The sequence below is a fragment of the Hevea brasiliensis genome, chromosome 3, assembly GCF_030052815.1.
Source record: "Hevea brasiliensis isolate MT/VB/25A 57/8 chromosome 3, ASM3005281v1, whole genome shotgun sequence".
Taxonomy (NCBI): Eukaryota; Viridiplantae; Streptophyta; class Magnoliopsida; order Malpighiales; family Euphorbiaceae; genus Hevea; species Hevea brasiliensis.
Window position 1 is genome coordinate 95673629 of NC_079495.1, and position 17215 is coordinate 95690843.

The 17215-nt window shown below is 33.3% G+C and overlaps 1 protein-coding gene across 2 annotated transcripts in view; it reads right to left on the reverse strand.

The window, feature by feature from the left end:
* The window catches only part of LOC110654925 (E3 ubiquitin-protein ligase PRT6), a 63248-nt gene that overhangs the window by 32276 nt on the left and 13757 nt on the right, over positions 1 to 17215 (reverse strand). The window contains exons 3-14 of one of the 2 annotated variants that reach the window (XM_021811065.2): positions 15397 to 16610; positions 15093 to 15233; positions 13838 to 14081; positions 13029 to 13751; positions 9149 to 9340; positions 8335 to 9020; positions 7549 to 7600; positions 6809 to 7448; positions 1912 to 2120; positions 1302 to 1828; positions 1101 to 1205; positions 373 to 495 (exon numbers count right to left, since the gene is read on the reverse strand). In XM_021811065.2, the coding sequence (XP_021666757.2) occupies positions 444 to 495; positions 1101 to 1205; positions 1302 to 1828; positions 1912 to 2120; positions 6809 to 7448; positions 7549 to 7600; positions 8335 to 9020; positions 9149 to 9340; positions 13029 to 13751; positions 13838 to 14081; positions 15093 to 15233; positions 15397 to 16610 (4785 nt within the window). In that variant the 3' untranslated portion in view covers positions 373 to 443. The remainder of the gene's footprint in view (positions 1 to 372; positions 496 to 1100; positions 1206 to 1301; positions 1829 to 1911; positions 2121 to 6808; positions 7449 to 7548; positions 7601 to 8334; positions 9021 to 9148; positions 9341 to 13028; positions 13752 to 13837; positions 14082 to 15092; positions 15234 to 15396; positions 16611 to 17215) is intronic. The other variant, XM_021811064.2, reaches the window with a different exon arrangement.

Consider the following 17215-nt stretch of genomic DNA (forward strand, 5'->3'; position numbering starts at 1 on the left):
GAATAAAGCCCTACATCAATAAGAATGTAGGTAAAGAAAATATGATTTGCTCTGTGTTGGTCTATTTCTTTTCCTTCACCACAACTTAACGAATGGATATACAAAGATGGCATTGATGTTGCATCAAATGTTTTCCTCTAGGTGTTTTGCCATCAAAAGGACTATTAAGGTGTGAGAAGAGTTGAAAACTCAACTGGCTATTTTAGACCTGACTTGACATGGGGCAATATATCATCAAGGAGGACGAATCACTTTCAGGTTGCATATTGTTTTTGGGAAATAGGTAAGTTTCACATTTATATTTAGCATCTTTCTCTATATAATCACAGACATATTACATATATACACACACTTCTTAATACAAATTTGCACCTCTAACTGTTATCACATTCTCCTTCCCTTTTTTCCATTCTATAGCCAAGTAAATTCTCCTTAATTATCGATTATGTTACAACTCTCTCTTGGGTACACATCTCCCAACCCAATTGACAACTTCTGCAATGGAAATATAACAGCATAGAGTGTTGAGAACAAATATGTCATTAAAAAAATCAAGAAGATTTGAATAGAAATTATTTATTTAAACAAAAAGAAAAAAATGAAAATATCCATAAAGCTACTAAGGAAGAGAAAACCAAACAAAAGAACAAATGATAGAATTTTATAGCATTAATATATTAATATAATCCTTCATTTACCTTATTGTTCTAGGTCATTTCTATTTCACTTCTTCAATCATTGCACCTTTATGTTTGATTCAATGACTTTTGTGTACTTCATCATTCAATTGCTTTGATCTACGGTTTATTCAAAACTATCTTTGGCTTTAAATCTTGCTTAAATTTAATTCAATGATATCAATCCAATATCATCAGAAGTGCATCTCCCTAAAAAAAGTTGAGTTGTTGCAACAACCAACAAACCCAATATATACTAAAATGTGTACATTGCAAATGTAGAATAAATTCTCGCTAAAATTAAAATATATATATAAAAAAGAGAGAGAAAAAAGAAGAAAAACAGTTCAACATAATTCAAACATCTATACGAAGCATACGAAGCACACGAAGCAAGTCTTAATAACAATAAAATATAAGAACCTGCAGCACGGCTTCCAGATCGGGGAGCATAATCTACCACATAACAGGCATAGAGCAGGTTCATCAATCGCACTCTTGCAGTCAGCACAACGTTGTTTTATATACCTGAATGAAGCACACATATCATTGAATCAACTACAATTTCCATGAAGAAAAAGGGCAACATTAAATGTCACTGAAGAGTAATAATTATTACAAAACCTCTCGAGTAGATCCTGGTATAGATGAGGGAGCTGCATCAATTTGAATGGAACCGCAGGTGTGGAATGCAAAACGGACTGAAAAACAAAGACTTCGTATTCCTTGTGAAAGTGATGTAACCATTTCATAACTAAAGATCGTATTCCTTGGTCCTTGACAACAACATCCAGTGGTGGAATCTTGAAAATCTTTTCTAGTTTCTGAACTTCATTGAGCTCAACTATACCACCATTCATGTAGTCCATTGTGTCATCATCAATGGCATGTAGCACATGATCCCTATTACAGAAGGGTTCTGAGAAAGAAGTGCTTAATAATTCCCAGAGCAACACACACCTCCTCAAGTAAGGGAAGCTCAATCTACGAATTACATCCATGGTATTGGAATAAGTATCCATATTCTTTGAAACAAAATACTGCTGGATCCATCCAGATTCTTCTAAAACTTTGGAGATGTCAGTAATCAGGCAATCATGAAAACCTGGTTCCCTTGTATATTTCTTCTGCCCACAAGAAGTAAGTATGGCCTGCATTCCAATGAATATGAACTAGAAAATTAGTAGGTAATGGAATGTCAAATTACTAGAGCATAAAAGAACAGGCATCATACCTGAGTTATAGAGACTATATAGAAGGTATGCACAAGGGATAACAAAGATTCCTCGCATGATAAAAATGGGTGTGGAAGACAGAAGAGAATCCACATCAACGATGAAAAAGCATCATGAGTAAGGATGGGATCAGACGCTTGCTTCCAAAATTGCATGCCAGCATATGGTACTTCCTTTTCAACATGTTTCAAAATGGATGACATATCACCTGTACAGCAAATAAAAAAATGACGAATAAGTTTTGTTTCAAAATTTTGAAAATTGGCATAATGGTCTCATAAATCTCTGTGTATTTTCAATCATATCCTGTTTGGTTCATGAGTGTATGAATTTTTTTAAAGCATGTGCCTCTGCTGATGTGGCATTCAAAGAGGACATCTATGTGTTAAATTCGGAGAGAGTGTTGGTCAAATTATAATCAATTCATTTTAATTCGGACTTATATAAGTGATTAGATTGCTTTACACATCAAAATGACTAGTCAAGTCAATGTTGCAACTTAATCACTTATATATTGCCCTTTTACTTCATATTCTTTCGATGTGGGATTCCAACACTCCCCCCTCAAGTGCAACCACATAGTTGTCACTTGACAATTAGTTTGTATTTTTTATTTTTAACCCAACACGGGCCCAATTATACAGCCTTATGGGCGACTGAAACCCACAACTCAGTCCCGACTCTGATACCATGTTAAATTCACAGAGAGTGTCGATCAAATTATAATAAATTCATTTTAATTCGGACTTATATAAGTGATTAGATTGCTTTACACATCAAAATGACTAGTCAAGTCAATGTTGCAACTTAACCACTTATATATTGCCCTTTTACTTCATATTCTTTCGATGTGGGATTCCAACACTATGGAAGAAAATACTAAATTGGATTGTGTGGACAACATATCAGCCAAAAAGGCACGAAACATCCCTGTTTGCATTTGTCTACCCTTTCCCAAATAGCAAAAGAGAGACAAAAGAACCACTAATACTCCCCCCCTTCACTCAAGCCCTTGTCTCCTTCACCAATATCACAACCTGGAAAAACAGACTCTAGATCTTTTTCTATGATTGAGAAACCTGTTAAAAACATATGGTTTGGCAAATAACAAAAGACATGCTATGTGAGAAGCAAATATTGAATTTCCAAAAAATTCAATGAATACAATTGAAATAAATTTATGAACTTACAAACCAAATTGATAAAATTAAAAGAATAGTAAATAAATGAAAAAAAATGATTTATAAGACCATTAGGTCTTATAAAAAATTTAAAGAAAAAGAAGAAAAAAAATGGTATTTTCTAGGCCTATTCCAAGCTGGGTATTAAATATCAGCAATATGTTACATATATCGCCTAATATCTAATGGATTTTAGCCTAGCCAATACAATATTGCTTGATTCATTCACTGTGATTCACAGATCAGTCTATTATGGGTGTGCGGTTCCAATTTCAGTTCGGTTCTTTGTAAGAATCGGAATCAAAACCAAATTTCAGTTCTTTCATTTTTTGGAACCAAATTTCGATTCTGATTCTGGTTCGGTTCTAAGTGCTTTCGGTTCTAATTTCAGCCCCAGTTCTAATTCGGTTTGGTTCTTGGTTCCTACACTTAAAATTGCAGTATTATTATATTCTTTTTAAATGAACAAAAATAATTATAAATTTTTAACATCAAAATATCAATAAAAATAATAGTACAAATACTAAAATAATAATACCAATATCAAAATAAAATATAAATACAACTCAACTCAACTCAACTAAGCCTTTATCCCAAAAATTTGGGGTCGGCTATATGGATTCGCTTTCTCCACTCTAAACGATTTTGTTAAATCCTCAGAAATGTGTAATACTTCTAGGTCATGTTGTACTACTCTCCTCCAAGTCAATTTAGGTCTATCCCTTTTTTTCTTTCTATCCTCTAACCTAATGTGCTCTACTTGTCTAACTGGAGCCTCTGTATGTCTACGCTTCACATGATCAAACCACCTCAATCTCCCTTCTCTCAACTTATCTTCAATTGGCACCACTCCTACCTTTTCTCCAATACTCTCATTACGGACTTTATCTAGTCTAGTATGGCCACTCATCCACCTTAACATTCTCATCTCTGCAACTCTTATCTTAGATGCATACGACTCTTTCAGTGTCCAACACTCACTACCACATAACATAGCCGGTCGTATGGCTGTACGGTAAAATTTTCCTTTCAACTTATTGGAAATCTTATGATCACATAAAACTCCCGTGGCACGTCTCCACTTCAACCATCTGGCTTTAATCCTATGACTAACATCCTCCTCACATCCCCCATCTACTTGAAAGACTGAGCCTAGATATTTAAAGTGATTACTTTGGGACAGTACCACTCCATTCAAACTAACTCCTTCCCTATCACCAGTTTGGCCTTCACTGAACTTGCAATGCATGTATTCTGTCTTCGTTCTACTTAACTTAAAACCCTTTGACTCTAGAGCACTTCTCCAAAGCTCTAACTTTCTATTGACTCCTTCTCGTGTCTCATCTATCAGAACAATATCATCCGCAAACATCATGCACCAAAGAATACTCTCTTGTATATGTTTCGTCAATTCATCTAAAACTAATGTAAAAAGGTAAGGGCTTATGGCTGATCCTTGGTGTAATCCAATTGAGATCGGAAAATCTCTTGTGTCCCCTCCCACCGTACGCACAATAGTAGTTGCTCCTTCATACATATCTTTCAACACTTGTATGTACCTAATAGATACCCTCTTTTGTTCTAACACATTCCATAAAACATTTCTTGAAACACTATCATAAGCCTTCTCCAAATCAATAAAAACCATGTGTAGATCTTTCTTCACATCTCTATATTTCTCCATCAAGCTTCTAATGAGAAAAATCGCTTCCATAGTTGAACGAAAAAATAAAATATAAATAAAGTAATATAAACATAATGATTTACTCAAGAGAAATACTAAAATCAAATTAACAATTCTTACATTAAATACAAGAAAACACAAAATATCCTTAAATAAATCATATAATATTTCCATCCAAACTATAAAATAGCAGTGATATTACAGCCACTAAAATAGTACCCAAGCCAAGATAACAAGCAAATAAGCAAGCACAATATAGGTTAGGCTTAATGCAACCTAAGCAAAAAGCACAAAACTATATAATTTTGGAATTTAGAAAAAATTTTTATTATATTTTCATTTAACTTTTCAAAGTTAAAACTTTGATGGATAATATACAATTTTTATTAGTTTAAATTTTGATTCACAATAATAAGTATTAAAAATAAATTTAATTTTCATACAATAGATGTTTATAAAAATTTTGTAGATTATAATTAAAACTTTTGTAAATTGAAAATAAGATAGTTAATGTAATCTTAAATTTAGTGAATCCAATTATTAATATTCACTTCTAAATATTATTTCGACCCATACTCTCCATTATCACTACAGACCTCATAAAATATTTTATTTGGATCACACTGCTTAAATTTTGAATGGGTCATAATTCAATCCCATGAAACAAAATATCCATAAATTAAGTCATTTCATAATATATATCTTAATAAGTATATTCTATTATCTTATACATATTTTTCAATTATATAATTTTTAACTATAAAGCATACTATGCGATTAAAAAGTGATTTATCATACAATTAATGACTACAAAGTGATTATTGTATTTATGATTAAAAATAATAAAATATAATATTAAGTTACATATATACACTTATGACTAATTACAAATTAAAAAAAAATGTATAAAATTGGTTCTTCGATTAAGTTCCAGTAAAGATTAGTTTCGATCCAGTTTCGGTTCGGTTCTTGATGAAGAACCAAAACCAACCCAAAACAGTAAAATAAGTTCGGTTCAATTTGGTTCCTGCATATAACGGTTCTTTTTCATTTCAATCCGATTCTTCGGTTCGATTTGGAACCCCCAAGAACCATGCACAGCCCCACAGTCTACTACTATTATGTCTATATTGGCTGAAAAATGGCCATTACACAAGGTATTGCAACATGACGTGCTGGAACAAAATGGGATTAAAGCTTAGTTGTTGTTGTAGTTGTTGTGAACAAAATGGGATAAGAAGAACATCTGGGCCGGATCTGCTGTCATCCCACGTCATTTGGGCTTGGAAAATGACAGATGTGGTCAAATACTTCTTTTGTTGGGTAGCGGCAGCTTTGGGCAGAGAAAAGCAAGGTTTAATTCATGTGCCTATTGTTCTCACTTTGGGTAGCTGATAGTTTTGAAGAAACTCACCCACTGACAGCTCTACCTGCACCTTCTTCTTTTTTCCACTTTGTAAACAGTATAATTTTTTTTTAACACTTTTTTGCAAATATATAAATACAAACATAAATCTTTAGATCTACAAGATTTTGAGTATTTGCTTGGTTCCTTGATATTTAGTGTCCATATTTTGAATTTTACATATAATTTTTAATTAAGTCAAGATTTAGGATAAATTAATGATAGATGGTAATGGATATTTATTCGAAAATATTTTGTGTGTTACAAGTCTTGTGCAATATGGATAAATTTAAGGTTTTTATTGAAGTTTCATAATTATAGGGTATTTTCTAATTTATTGAAATAAATAAATTACATTTGTTTAAATAATTATATTATTTGAAAATAGTTTATTAAATTTCAGATTTTACAATAATAAATAAATTTCAAAATTCATAATCCATGGTTCATAAATCAATGCCCAACATTATAATGAGGTATTGAAATCAAATAAAAATAGCCAAAAAAAATAACTTGAAACCTATGAACAAAATGATATCCTCAATATAAAAACAAGAAAAGCTCTCAAGAAGCTTTCAGCATCAATCATATATTGAATGTGTAAAAGCCACAAGGTAACAACTCACCTTCACATCCATAAGCACTGTTGGCACGGTCCATTGAGACTCCTGAACAAATGGACTCTGCAAAGAGCTGAATACCTCTAAATCTATGAAGCACATGAAGAGAATTCTTACTCATCAAACTATGCACAATCTTTAGCAACAATGATAGGATAAATCCACCAGAAGATTTAAGTTCCTTATACAAGCCATCAAGACCATAAGTTGGAGTCATATAAGTCCTGCCACAACGAGCAGCAATCTCCATAGATTTAAGGGAATATTTAAGTGTATCCCACATAATCATGCAATAGTTTGCCTTCATGGATCTTGAGAACTTATCCTGTGTGCTTGGAAAGTACATTTTAAAGAGCACATGAGAGATTGAATCAAGATTTTGCTTCATTCTTTCATTTCTTTGCAGGGGAAAGATCTTCCAAATATCTTCCTTTTCAACAAAGTTTGCAGCAGACTGCAAGAGAGTTAAGGCTTTTTGCAGCCAAAGCAATTTACTTTCCTCAATTGATGTAGATAAATGTCCTGCAGCACTTGTTGAAGCAACAGTCGATATCTTAGGCTCCATCCAAAACCTCTGGAAATCCCCAGGCAACATAGGCAAGACAGAATTGGCTAGCCGACGACACACAGGGCAGAGAAATTCACCCTGGAAAAATTAAAAGTCAAGTCCATGTGATTTTTCTTTCACTGGAAAAAATAACACATCAACAATGCAGAAGCTTCAAAAAAAATGGCGATAGAAATACCTGATCTGGGTCAACAATATGCCCTCCTTCAAAAACAATTCTTCTTACATATCTGTGTAAACAATATAAGAACATTATCTATAAACTTTAAATACAAAGAAGTATATACACCTAATAGGTTTATAGACCTCATTGTATTAGTGAGAAATTGTTAAAGAATGGAGAATCAGATGCCCAAAAAACCATCCAGATAACAACTTGAGTATCTAAAGGCATTCTCTTGACACTTGTAAACAACACAGGAGGGATATGCGATCTCCATACCTGCCAAAAGGCAAGATAATTGCAAAATGCTGAGGCAACTGCCTTGACCCGGTCAAACAAGCAGCTAACTAGATTACCCAACCACAATCTGGTATTAGACCAAAGGGTTGCACTTGTTTGGCTCAATAAAAATAAATGGATAACGTCAAAGTAGCTAAGTGAGGAGTTGAACCCAGCTCCTTAAGTTTAGATATAGTAGTGACTACCACCAAGCCACATTGATAATTGTGATCTCATTGCTTCTTATATTGAGTACAAGATGTTCAGAAAATAAATAAAAAGATTACAAGATAAATTCTGAAAATGCTTTTTTTTTTATTATATTTTCTCAATATGTGATAAACATATATTTATTGTGACCCCAATTGAAACCTGGTTTTTATCCTGATTAAACCTTTTGACCCTTATCCTTATGCCTTATCTGGTTGTGCAATTAGGCCAGTTTTTCAAATATTAAGTAAAACTAAAAAGCAAATAAGATCTGACAGTTAAGCTCTATATTTTCCTTCCAATGGCACTTACCTTTCCTTCAATGAAGATAAATATCGATCAAGGCAGCCCTGATGCACAGTATGTCCACAGGAAGACAAGTAAACCCCATCACAATCAGCTGGGCCAAATCCATCACATGTGGAAACCTGTGAAGTGGAATCCATCCTTGCAATGTCATCAAAAGTATCTTCAGAAGATGAAGGGTGCTCTGTCCTCTCTCTTGAAAAAGCAGCTAAGTATTTTCCAAGCAATACAGAACCAGAACTGCTGCTGCTTTTAAGGCCACCTTCATCTGCTGAAAATTCTGCATTCTTGACTCCAGAATCACAAAATAGAATATTATCATTCATCTCTTTCCGAATGGCTATGTACATATCTTGTTCTAGTATCTCTAAGGTATATGCAGTTCTATCAATTCCATTCTTCAATGAGCTAGGCGCTTGAGCATTCCTCAATGATGGAAACTGAGTTTCGACAGATTCTAGAAAATTACTTGTTTCCCCAGGTTGAGCATAATCAGCAAACTCATTAATTGCATTTTCAACCAACCGTGCGAATTGATTAGATGAAATCACTACTGTACCACTTGAAGAAGTGTTTGTTCCAGCTTGATCAGTCACTTTCTTTGTATTTATAAAGGCTTGTTCCTTGTCCAACTGCTGAACTTGATCCCAGGATGGGGGACGTCTGTCAATTAAGCTCAAAAGCTTCGATTTCTTGATCCAAAAAGGCAAAAAGACACGTGAAAAATCAGTTTTGAATATATGTTGCAAGTGAACAATAAAAAAATTTCAGCACTAGAGTCGATGACTCAGAATGACACCTACCCAAAGGAATTGCTTACCTGAAGAAGAATCACGAAGGATACAGGATTTTTGGAATTAGGATCATGGCAAAGGGAACAAACATCTTGTGCAAATTCTTCTAAATCCTGTTCTTTATCCCTGTTGGTTTCATCTAATCCACATTTCGAATCATCATCAACAGCGGAATTAATGCTTGACAAAAACTTGGACTGCTCAGCTTTCATTTTTGCCTGCATGAAAAGCCAAGTAAGCTCAATGAATTAGATGTTAAAGAATGTGTTCACCTTGGTTCAATAATTGTTTTCAGTCTTATTAAAACTATGGCACAGATATAGTTCAGCTTAGGTAAATGGACTTTTAACTTTTCCAGGTTGTAGACTCTTATTTTGTGATTTATTATGAGAATGTGCATTTAGGCCTTGGGGAAACCAATGATGACAAAAAAAAATTTGTATGACTGTAAGATGTAATTGGAGACATAGAGTTGAATTATTAATTCCGTGACATGATCTTAAAAAATAATAATAATAATAATTATTATTATTATTATTATTATTATTATTATTATTTTGGAAAATTAATTTAATTAAATATAGATAAAATTTTGTTTTGTTTAAAGTTAATATGGATAGTTCTTAAATGAACCTAATTAAGTTTAATTAAGCTCCATGGGCCTAAGAAAGCCTAGTTAAGAATTTTAAATAGAGCCCATTTTTTTTTTTCTGAAAATTAAAATAAAAAACATCTTTTTTCTCTCCCCCTCTCCCATACAAACTCTCTCTCTCTCTCTCTCTCTCACCAGACCTCTCCCTCTCTCTGTCTCTCTCTCTCTCTCTCTCTCTCTCCCACTCGACCCTACTCTCTTCGTCACTCCCTATTGGTGCCGCCCCCTCTCCCTCTCTTCCCATTGGTTGAAACACATCACCCATATCTCAGTCTCACCCAAATTCCCCAATTTCAGTTATTTAAATTATCTGAACCGTACCACCCTAGAACTCCAAACTCTACCACTCCTCTCTCCCAAAACCCTATAAATACCCTACTGTGGTTTAGAGAAAAAAGGGAAAAAGATTCATAAATATTCAGAGCTATTTACAGATATTTTAAAGTTATAGAAAATTTAGAGATATTCAAAACTCTTTTAGTTCTTTCTTGTTTCTTTTCTTTTCTTCAAGAAGATTTTCTTGCAAGATTTCTTGAAAGTTGGTTCTTTTATTTGCTTTTCAATATCTACGCCATGTAATGTTTAATTCTATATTCTTTATTTTTTAATTTGTTTTGCATATTCATACGGATCATGTAATCATGCTTAATTGAGGGGATACACAACTCTGCACATATTCAGTTTTCTATCTCACATGTTTTTATTACTTTTCGTTATTTTCTAAATCTGTAAAAATTTTAAAAAAATTATATTCATACTCTACAGGAAATTTTATTAATTTTATGCTTAAGAATCACTGAAAAAACTTTTGCATTTTGTAAGTTATGACTGTTTGAAGTTAAGGTTCCTGCAAAATCTGATTTGCAGAATACCCGACTTATGAAGCCCATATCTCCCTTGTTTCTTAATTTTTTTTGTGTGAATCAGGTGTCTAAAATTAAATTCAAAATCTTGTGAATCTTTTTCAATTGATTTCGCTTCATATCTGTTGTGGTCGGTGAATTATGAATTTTACGAAAAAAGTAGTGCGATTTTGTCACTGAGAAAAATTACGATTTGTGTAGACTATTCGGCTAGTGTTTTGTTTAGTCTATAAATTTTATGATCTTGTATAACGTTTGGGCTGTCTTCTAGCATTTTTTTTATGATTTTTAGGCATATCTAACTGTTTTTCAAAAATTGAATTTCTTATTACTGTCAATCTGCCAGAATCTAAGAATTGTATATTGATGCATGTTCTTGTATGTTCTTAGGTTCCAATTGATATTTGATCTATTTTTCTGTGTTCTTTTAATTCAAGAAGTATTATGAAATGTTTGGATTATGTTAGAAGACCTAGACCCTTAAGTAGTTATTACTAATTAGGAATTTTAACCCCTTAGGAGACTATAGTTAAAATCCAATGCGGATTGTTATTAATATTTTTTTATTTTCTTTACTTCCTTTATTTTCTTTATTTTTATTATAAACAAAATTGATAAGTAGCCCTAAAATAAGTACTAAAAAGGGCATTTGTGAGGAGCTAAATAGGAGTAAGCCAAAGATATTATTGTCATACTAGAAGAGAATGCCCTTTTTAAGGGTAGCTTACCCCATGGCAACTGCACTTACCAATAAGTAAGTAGCCCTAAATTCTTAAAATAACTATTGGTATGAAATTGTAATAATAATATGATTTTTATTTGGTAAATTAAAATTAACTTTGTTTTTAATATAACCGACTTTTGCATGTAAGTAATTTAAATAAATACTTGATAAATTAAAATTAATCTTGTTTGTAAATTAAACTAACCTTAGCATATAAATAAATCTAATTAAATACTTGGTCATTGTAAAATAGATTAGCATGTTAGAAATCTTTATTAGGTTGTGATTGTTTAGGCCTTATGTCATATTTTTACACATATACATAATTAATTTAGTTTACTTATCCTTAGGGTAATTTGGTGAAAAATTAATTAATTAGGTTAAATAGAAATTTAAAGTTATTTGAAATTGAATTTGTTTGTAAATTAAATTCTCAATAATAAATTAATTTTAGTCATCCGATAAATATCATTTAAATAATTAGTAACCCCATAGATAGGGATTACTTGTGCATGAAAATTGTTTGTAAACAATAACTCTTTTGTGAATTACTTACGTATGTAGGATTAGAATTGCATTCTTAGGATAAAGTTTAATAGAGAAATAATAAATAAAATTTCTAGAAACATTAGTGAAAGACTGACATTCGAATTAATGAAGTTAAACCAGGCGTAAGGGGTGCCTAACACCTTCCCCTTACGTACCTACTATCCTGAACCTAGACATTGGGTTATGGCAATGACGGTTGTGAAAACTCTGCAAGGAGTAAATTGCTATCCATGACTCTTGGAAGAAACACTAAATATGTCATAGTTATTACCCGGGTGGCAACTCTGTTTATCTATACCTTCGTGGCATAAATCCTTAGTACCGTGATAATGTTATGGGAAAACGGTACTTACTAGTGGTTCGATTCTATTAAGATTGTATAAAGTGCATGTCTAGGAAATGTTGTCTAAGGATGTGGTACTTAACTAAAACCATTGTGACTCTACCATCTTTCCTGGGCATTACCTGATACATTTTATATAATTCTAGTGGATGATATTTCGCCTCACGCCTTACTACGACCCCCACACAGGTGAGAACTGACAAATCATCCATGTTAACAGGAAAAAGAAACAACAGCACAACAACAAATAAGCCTTGGTCCAATTCTAGTTGGGGTTGACTATATGGATTCTTCTTCATCATTTAGCTTTGTTAGAGACCAATTCCACATCAATATTTAAAAATTGTAAATCCTTTTGTACTACTTCCCTCTACGTTATTTTAGGTCTCCTCTTTTCCTTCTTACTCCTTCCACCACTAATTTATAACATTTTCGCACTAGAGCATTTGTTTCTCTATGCTGGACATGACCAAACCATCTTAATCAATACTCTCATTTTATCCCCAAATTTTGCTACATACACTCTCTTGCGGAGATGATCATTCATAATCTTATCCATTAGCAATACACAAATAAAAATTAAAAGAAAAAAGATTATGTAATACCCTTCCTATGCTGGGGTGAAAACTTTCCATTTTTTCTTGTTTGAGATAACAACAACAACAATAAAAATAATAATAATAATAATAATAATAATAATAATAATAATAATAATAATAATAATAATAACTTTAGAAGGAATTTATTTTAGACAAAATGTACAGTAACATCTCACCAACATAGCAGCCTGTCTCTCTCGGGCTTTCGCCTTGCGCTTCTCACTATCAGAAGCTGATCCCATATTGTGCACAACACTACTTGCAAGTGATTGTGATAAATGAATGACCACTTCAGGTGCGAGTTGTTGCAGTTCAGCCATGCATCCTGAATCTACCTCTGCAAACCTCTTCAATAAGCTTTCAATCAAAGAAGAAAAATTACAAGAGTCTGCTTCCAAAAAGTTGTCGACATTCTTTCTCTGGTGCATCCTCATCAATAAGACAAGAAGTGACAGCAAGCTCTGTTCACCAGAACCATAATTTAATCTGTCATGAATTTCTTCACAAGCAAAAGCAAGCATGGTAATGGAATCTCTGTTGAAAAATGACATGTCCCCAGGTTCTCTCTGCTGAAAACAAATGTCTAAACCCAATGACAGCATGTGCAATGCCATTATAAGAACATCATCAGGTGCACGTGTTTCAGCCAACTTATCATAGAAAACAGCATAAAATATAACAGCACGGATAATTTTTAGGACCACTTTACAAGTGGCTATTCTAGCTACACCCTTGAGAGGAGGGTGAATCCTTGTCCATCTAGGCAGCTGAGTGGTCAATGCTGAGACACCACAATAGCGCATGTATCTTTCTTCTGCAACTTGCAAATCCCTTGAGTTCCACCGAGGATGATACAGATCCAGCTCTTTCCAATATGTCCAGCGCAAAGAATACAACCCCTGAGAGTGCAGAGATATGCAAGAAAAACTGACTCAAACAGAACAATTCAAACCCTGATAAAAATATTCTAGGTCACAAAATAAACCTGATTGAAGCCAGATGGATTAGAATATACAGCGACTGAATCTAAAATTTCCTGAAGTTGCTCACACTTTGAAAGATCACAAGGCAAAAACTTCACCAATTCACTACGAGTAGCATCTCCAATGGCTAACTTATGAACCAACTCTCTTTTCAAATTTTCAGCAGGAGTAAGCCCAGAAAATCGCCTTTCTTGGACGATTTGTATAATAAGCATGAACATTTCCTGCAACAAAACTGGTTCATACCTGAAGAAACAGTTTTTCATGCGTTAGCATCAACATTATGCAATCAGTGAGATCAAATCAAATTCAATATGCCGACAATCACACATGGTAACATAAAAGCTGGTGTCCATTAAATAAACTGAAACAGGCAAGAAAGCAATAACTTTTTAATTGGGAAAAGCGAAGAAATACACAAGGCTATCACACAATGCAAACACACACACACATATGAAAACTTGGTGTAAAATGAAAGCAGAACACTATTCTCAAGTTTGGGGGTGATGAACAAACAAAACATAATGCGATCTTCAATCCAATTTGCAACTATAGCCAATCCTTTTAATTTTGTCAATTACATAAACAAAATGCACACTAGTTTCAATTTTTGCCAAATTCAGAAAAGCATGTGTCAAAACTCCCAAAATTGCTAACTGGCATACGTTTTAGTTATAAAACTGTCATATAAGCTGTTCATTTTCTTCTCTTCTTTTCTTTTTTTTTTTTTTTTTTTTTTTGGCAGGGGGGGAGGATAGAGAGAAGATATAGTGAAATTATATAATTTTAAATTATAATAATTAATAATCTTTTACAAGTCTGACATTTGCCCTTCCAAGTTTGGCTACAAGCAACGCCAATGTGAAAGATTGTATATATAACAGCAAAACTGAAAGGATTAGCTATAATTGCATATCGTACCAAATGTCTGGATTTTTTTTATCAGTAACATAAAAAAACCAATAATTCTAGAAGATCACACCAAGAACAACAAAAATTTGTAAAATGTAAAAAATGGACCAGTAATACTATTTAATAAATATAAAGGACCCAGGAAGTCTGAACGTTAAAACATCTCAAATTTAAAGAATTCAATCATATACACCTTTTCCCCCTCAAGCTAGACTGTCGAAAACTTAAAAACACACAATACTTATGAAACATGCATTTCATGTTCACACACAGGAACATTATCTAGAACACAAAACCTCTAAAAACCATATTATATCAGATAAAAGCTATGAGGAATTCACATACTCGCTGGATCTCTCAGGGGTCAAAGAATGGTAATCTGATAACCCAAAGCATTCTATAATTCTATTGACATAAAGGTCAGCAGGCGCCAAAGCAGCACAGCACTGCATGAGAAAAAGATCAAGTTCTAAGCCTTGTTCAGACCTGCAAAGACAAAACCACCAGAAATACATTAGGCACTACTGTTTTGGACAACTCCCCCCTCCCCCTCTAACACAAACAGGAGCACACTAAGAAAGAAAATTGGGTAAGCTAATCAAAGACAATTTTTACTAAAACACAAGAATCAAGTGAAGTGTAAACCTACCACTGAACTGAGCGATACCAATCAGAAGATAAAATGGCAGCATCACCATTCTTCCTCCACATTCCAGCATGAACCTGGGCACAGAACACCCTATTGTGCAAAGGATGCTCCATGACAAATGCAGAAAACCCATAAGGGTGACATCCACTAAGGACATGTCCAAAGAAATCATCATCATAAATTGAACATGATGAGGTCAAAATGCTTGCACTAGATGTACTAAGCACCTCAGATTCACCATAACACCATCTTAATGCCTTCTGTAAAAGCAAGGAAAGTAATCGATGTAAGGGAATGTGAACAGATACATCCTGTGAACTAATGTCATAAATTATATTTGGCCAATCAGACGAACTCAAAATATGCAAGGCGTCTTCTTCTAAGGAAGTGTCTGCTTCCATCAAACTTTCATCAGAAGTAGCAGTATCATTGTCGACAGAATCAACTGTTTCAAAGTCATATCCTGTATTTTTAATATTTCCTGAGCCCATATTCTTGCAGAATCCAATATATCCTGGTGGCAAACCCTGCCTACTATGATCTTCATTTGAACAGGTAAATCCCCCAAAAACATATTTGCCCTTACTAATCTTAGACAAAGTTTTCTTCAATGCTAAAAAGTTGCTATTGGAACTGCTGCCAGTATTTGAAGATGATACAGCCCCATATGTATGATTAGCTCCTAACCAATTGTCAATGGCTCTCAAGCAATCATATATTAGCCATGTTACAGATGAAGGAATTGAAGAACAAGCAACGGAATCCGATTTAACTTTAGCAACCTGCATTGCAGAAACAACTGAACTATTCCTCCCTGAAACACCACATACTGAACTTTCCTTAGATAACTGTCCTACTTTTGCAAGTCTCGTGCTATCTTCCTCATCCATATTTTGTTTACTCATGTCAGAAAAAATATCCATCTCTTCATTAATAAAAAATGCTCCATCCACCAAAAGAGAACGAATGTTGGCAATAGAGTGGTCTAAAACAAAAGGCAAATTTATATTATCATTTTCCTCCTCGGGAGGTTGGCCATTTTCTCTCTTTAGGGGACTCATTCCTTGCAAAAAAGACAGAAGTCTCACCCAAGTTCTCAAGATATCTCGCTGGTCATTAATCACAAATTTGGGCACAATGCCATAGCTCATAACAAATTGAATATCTTTAACCACACGACTAGTGGTCTCACGCAAAGCTCCCCACTTGGTAACCTGCAAGACACAATAATCAACAAACTTTGCCATAGGATAGAGCACACTAAAACTATAGCTACAAAGACATTGACAGGAAAAAAAAATGAAAATTTAAGGGTGCACTCAGTAAGGTTGTTTTATGGTTTTTAGTTTCATTAAAACGAAAAACTGGTATTTAGATTTTGGTTTTATATTTTATAAAAATCAAGTTTCTTTTATCATTATCACTTTCTTTTTTGTAATCTCAAGGGAAAATTCTATTTATTTTCATTCATGAATTTACTACATATTTATATACAATTCTTCGGGGGTGTTTGGTTTACCTGTTTGAGTACAGCTGATAGCTGATAGACACCCAAACAGGTGAACTAAAGTGTTTGGCAAGCTTAAAAAAATAAAGCCAATAGCTGATGGACAACTGATATCATCAGCTGCAGTTTATATCAGCTCTATTTTTAAAGCTGTTTCTCGTCAGCTGATAGCTGATTTGGTTTTATTTTTTATTTTGACTATATTACCTTTTTTTATTTAACTTAAAAATTAATATTATTAATACTTTTACTTTTTTATTTATAATTTTAACATTTTAATTAACGTATTTCAACTTTGTTAAAATATTTTTT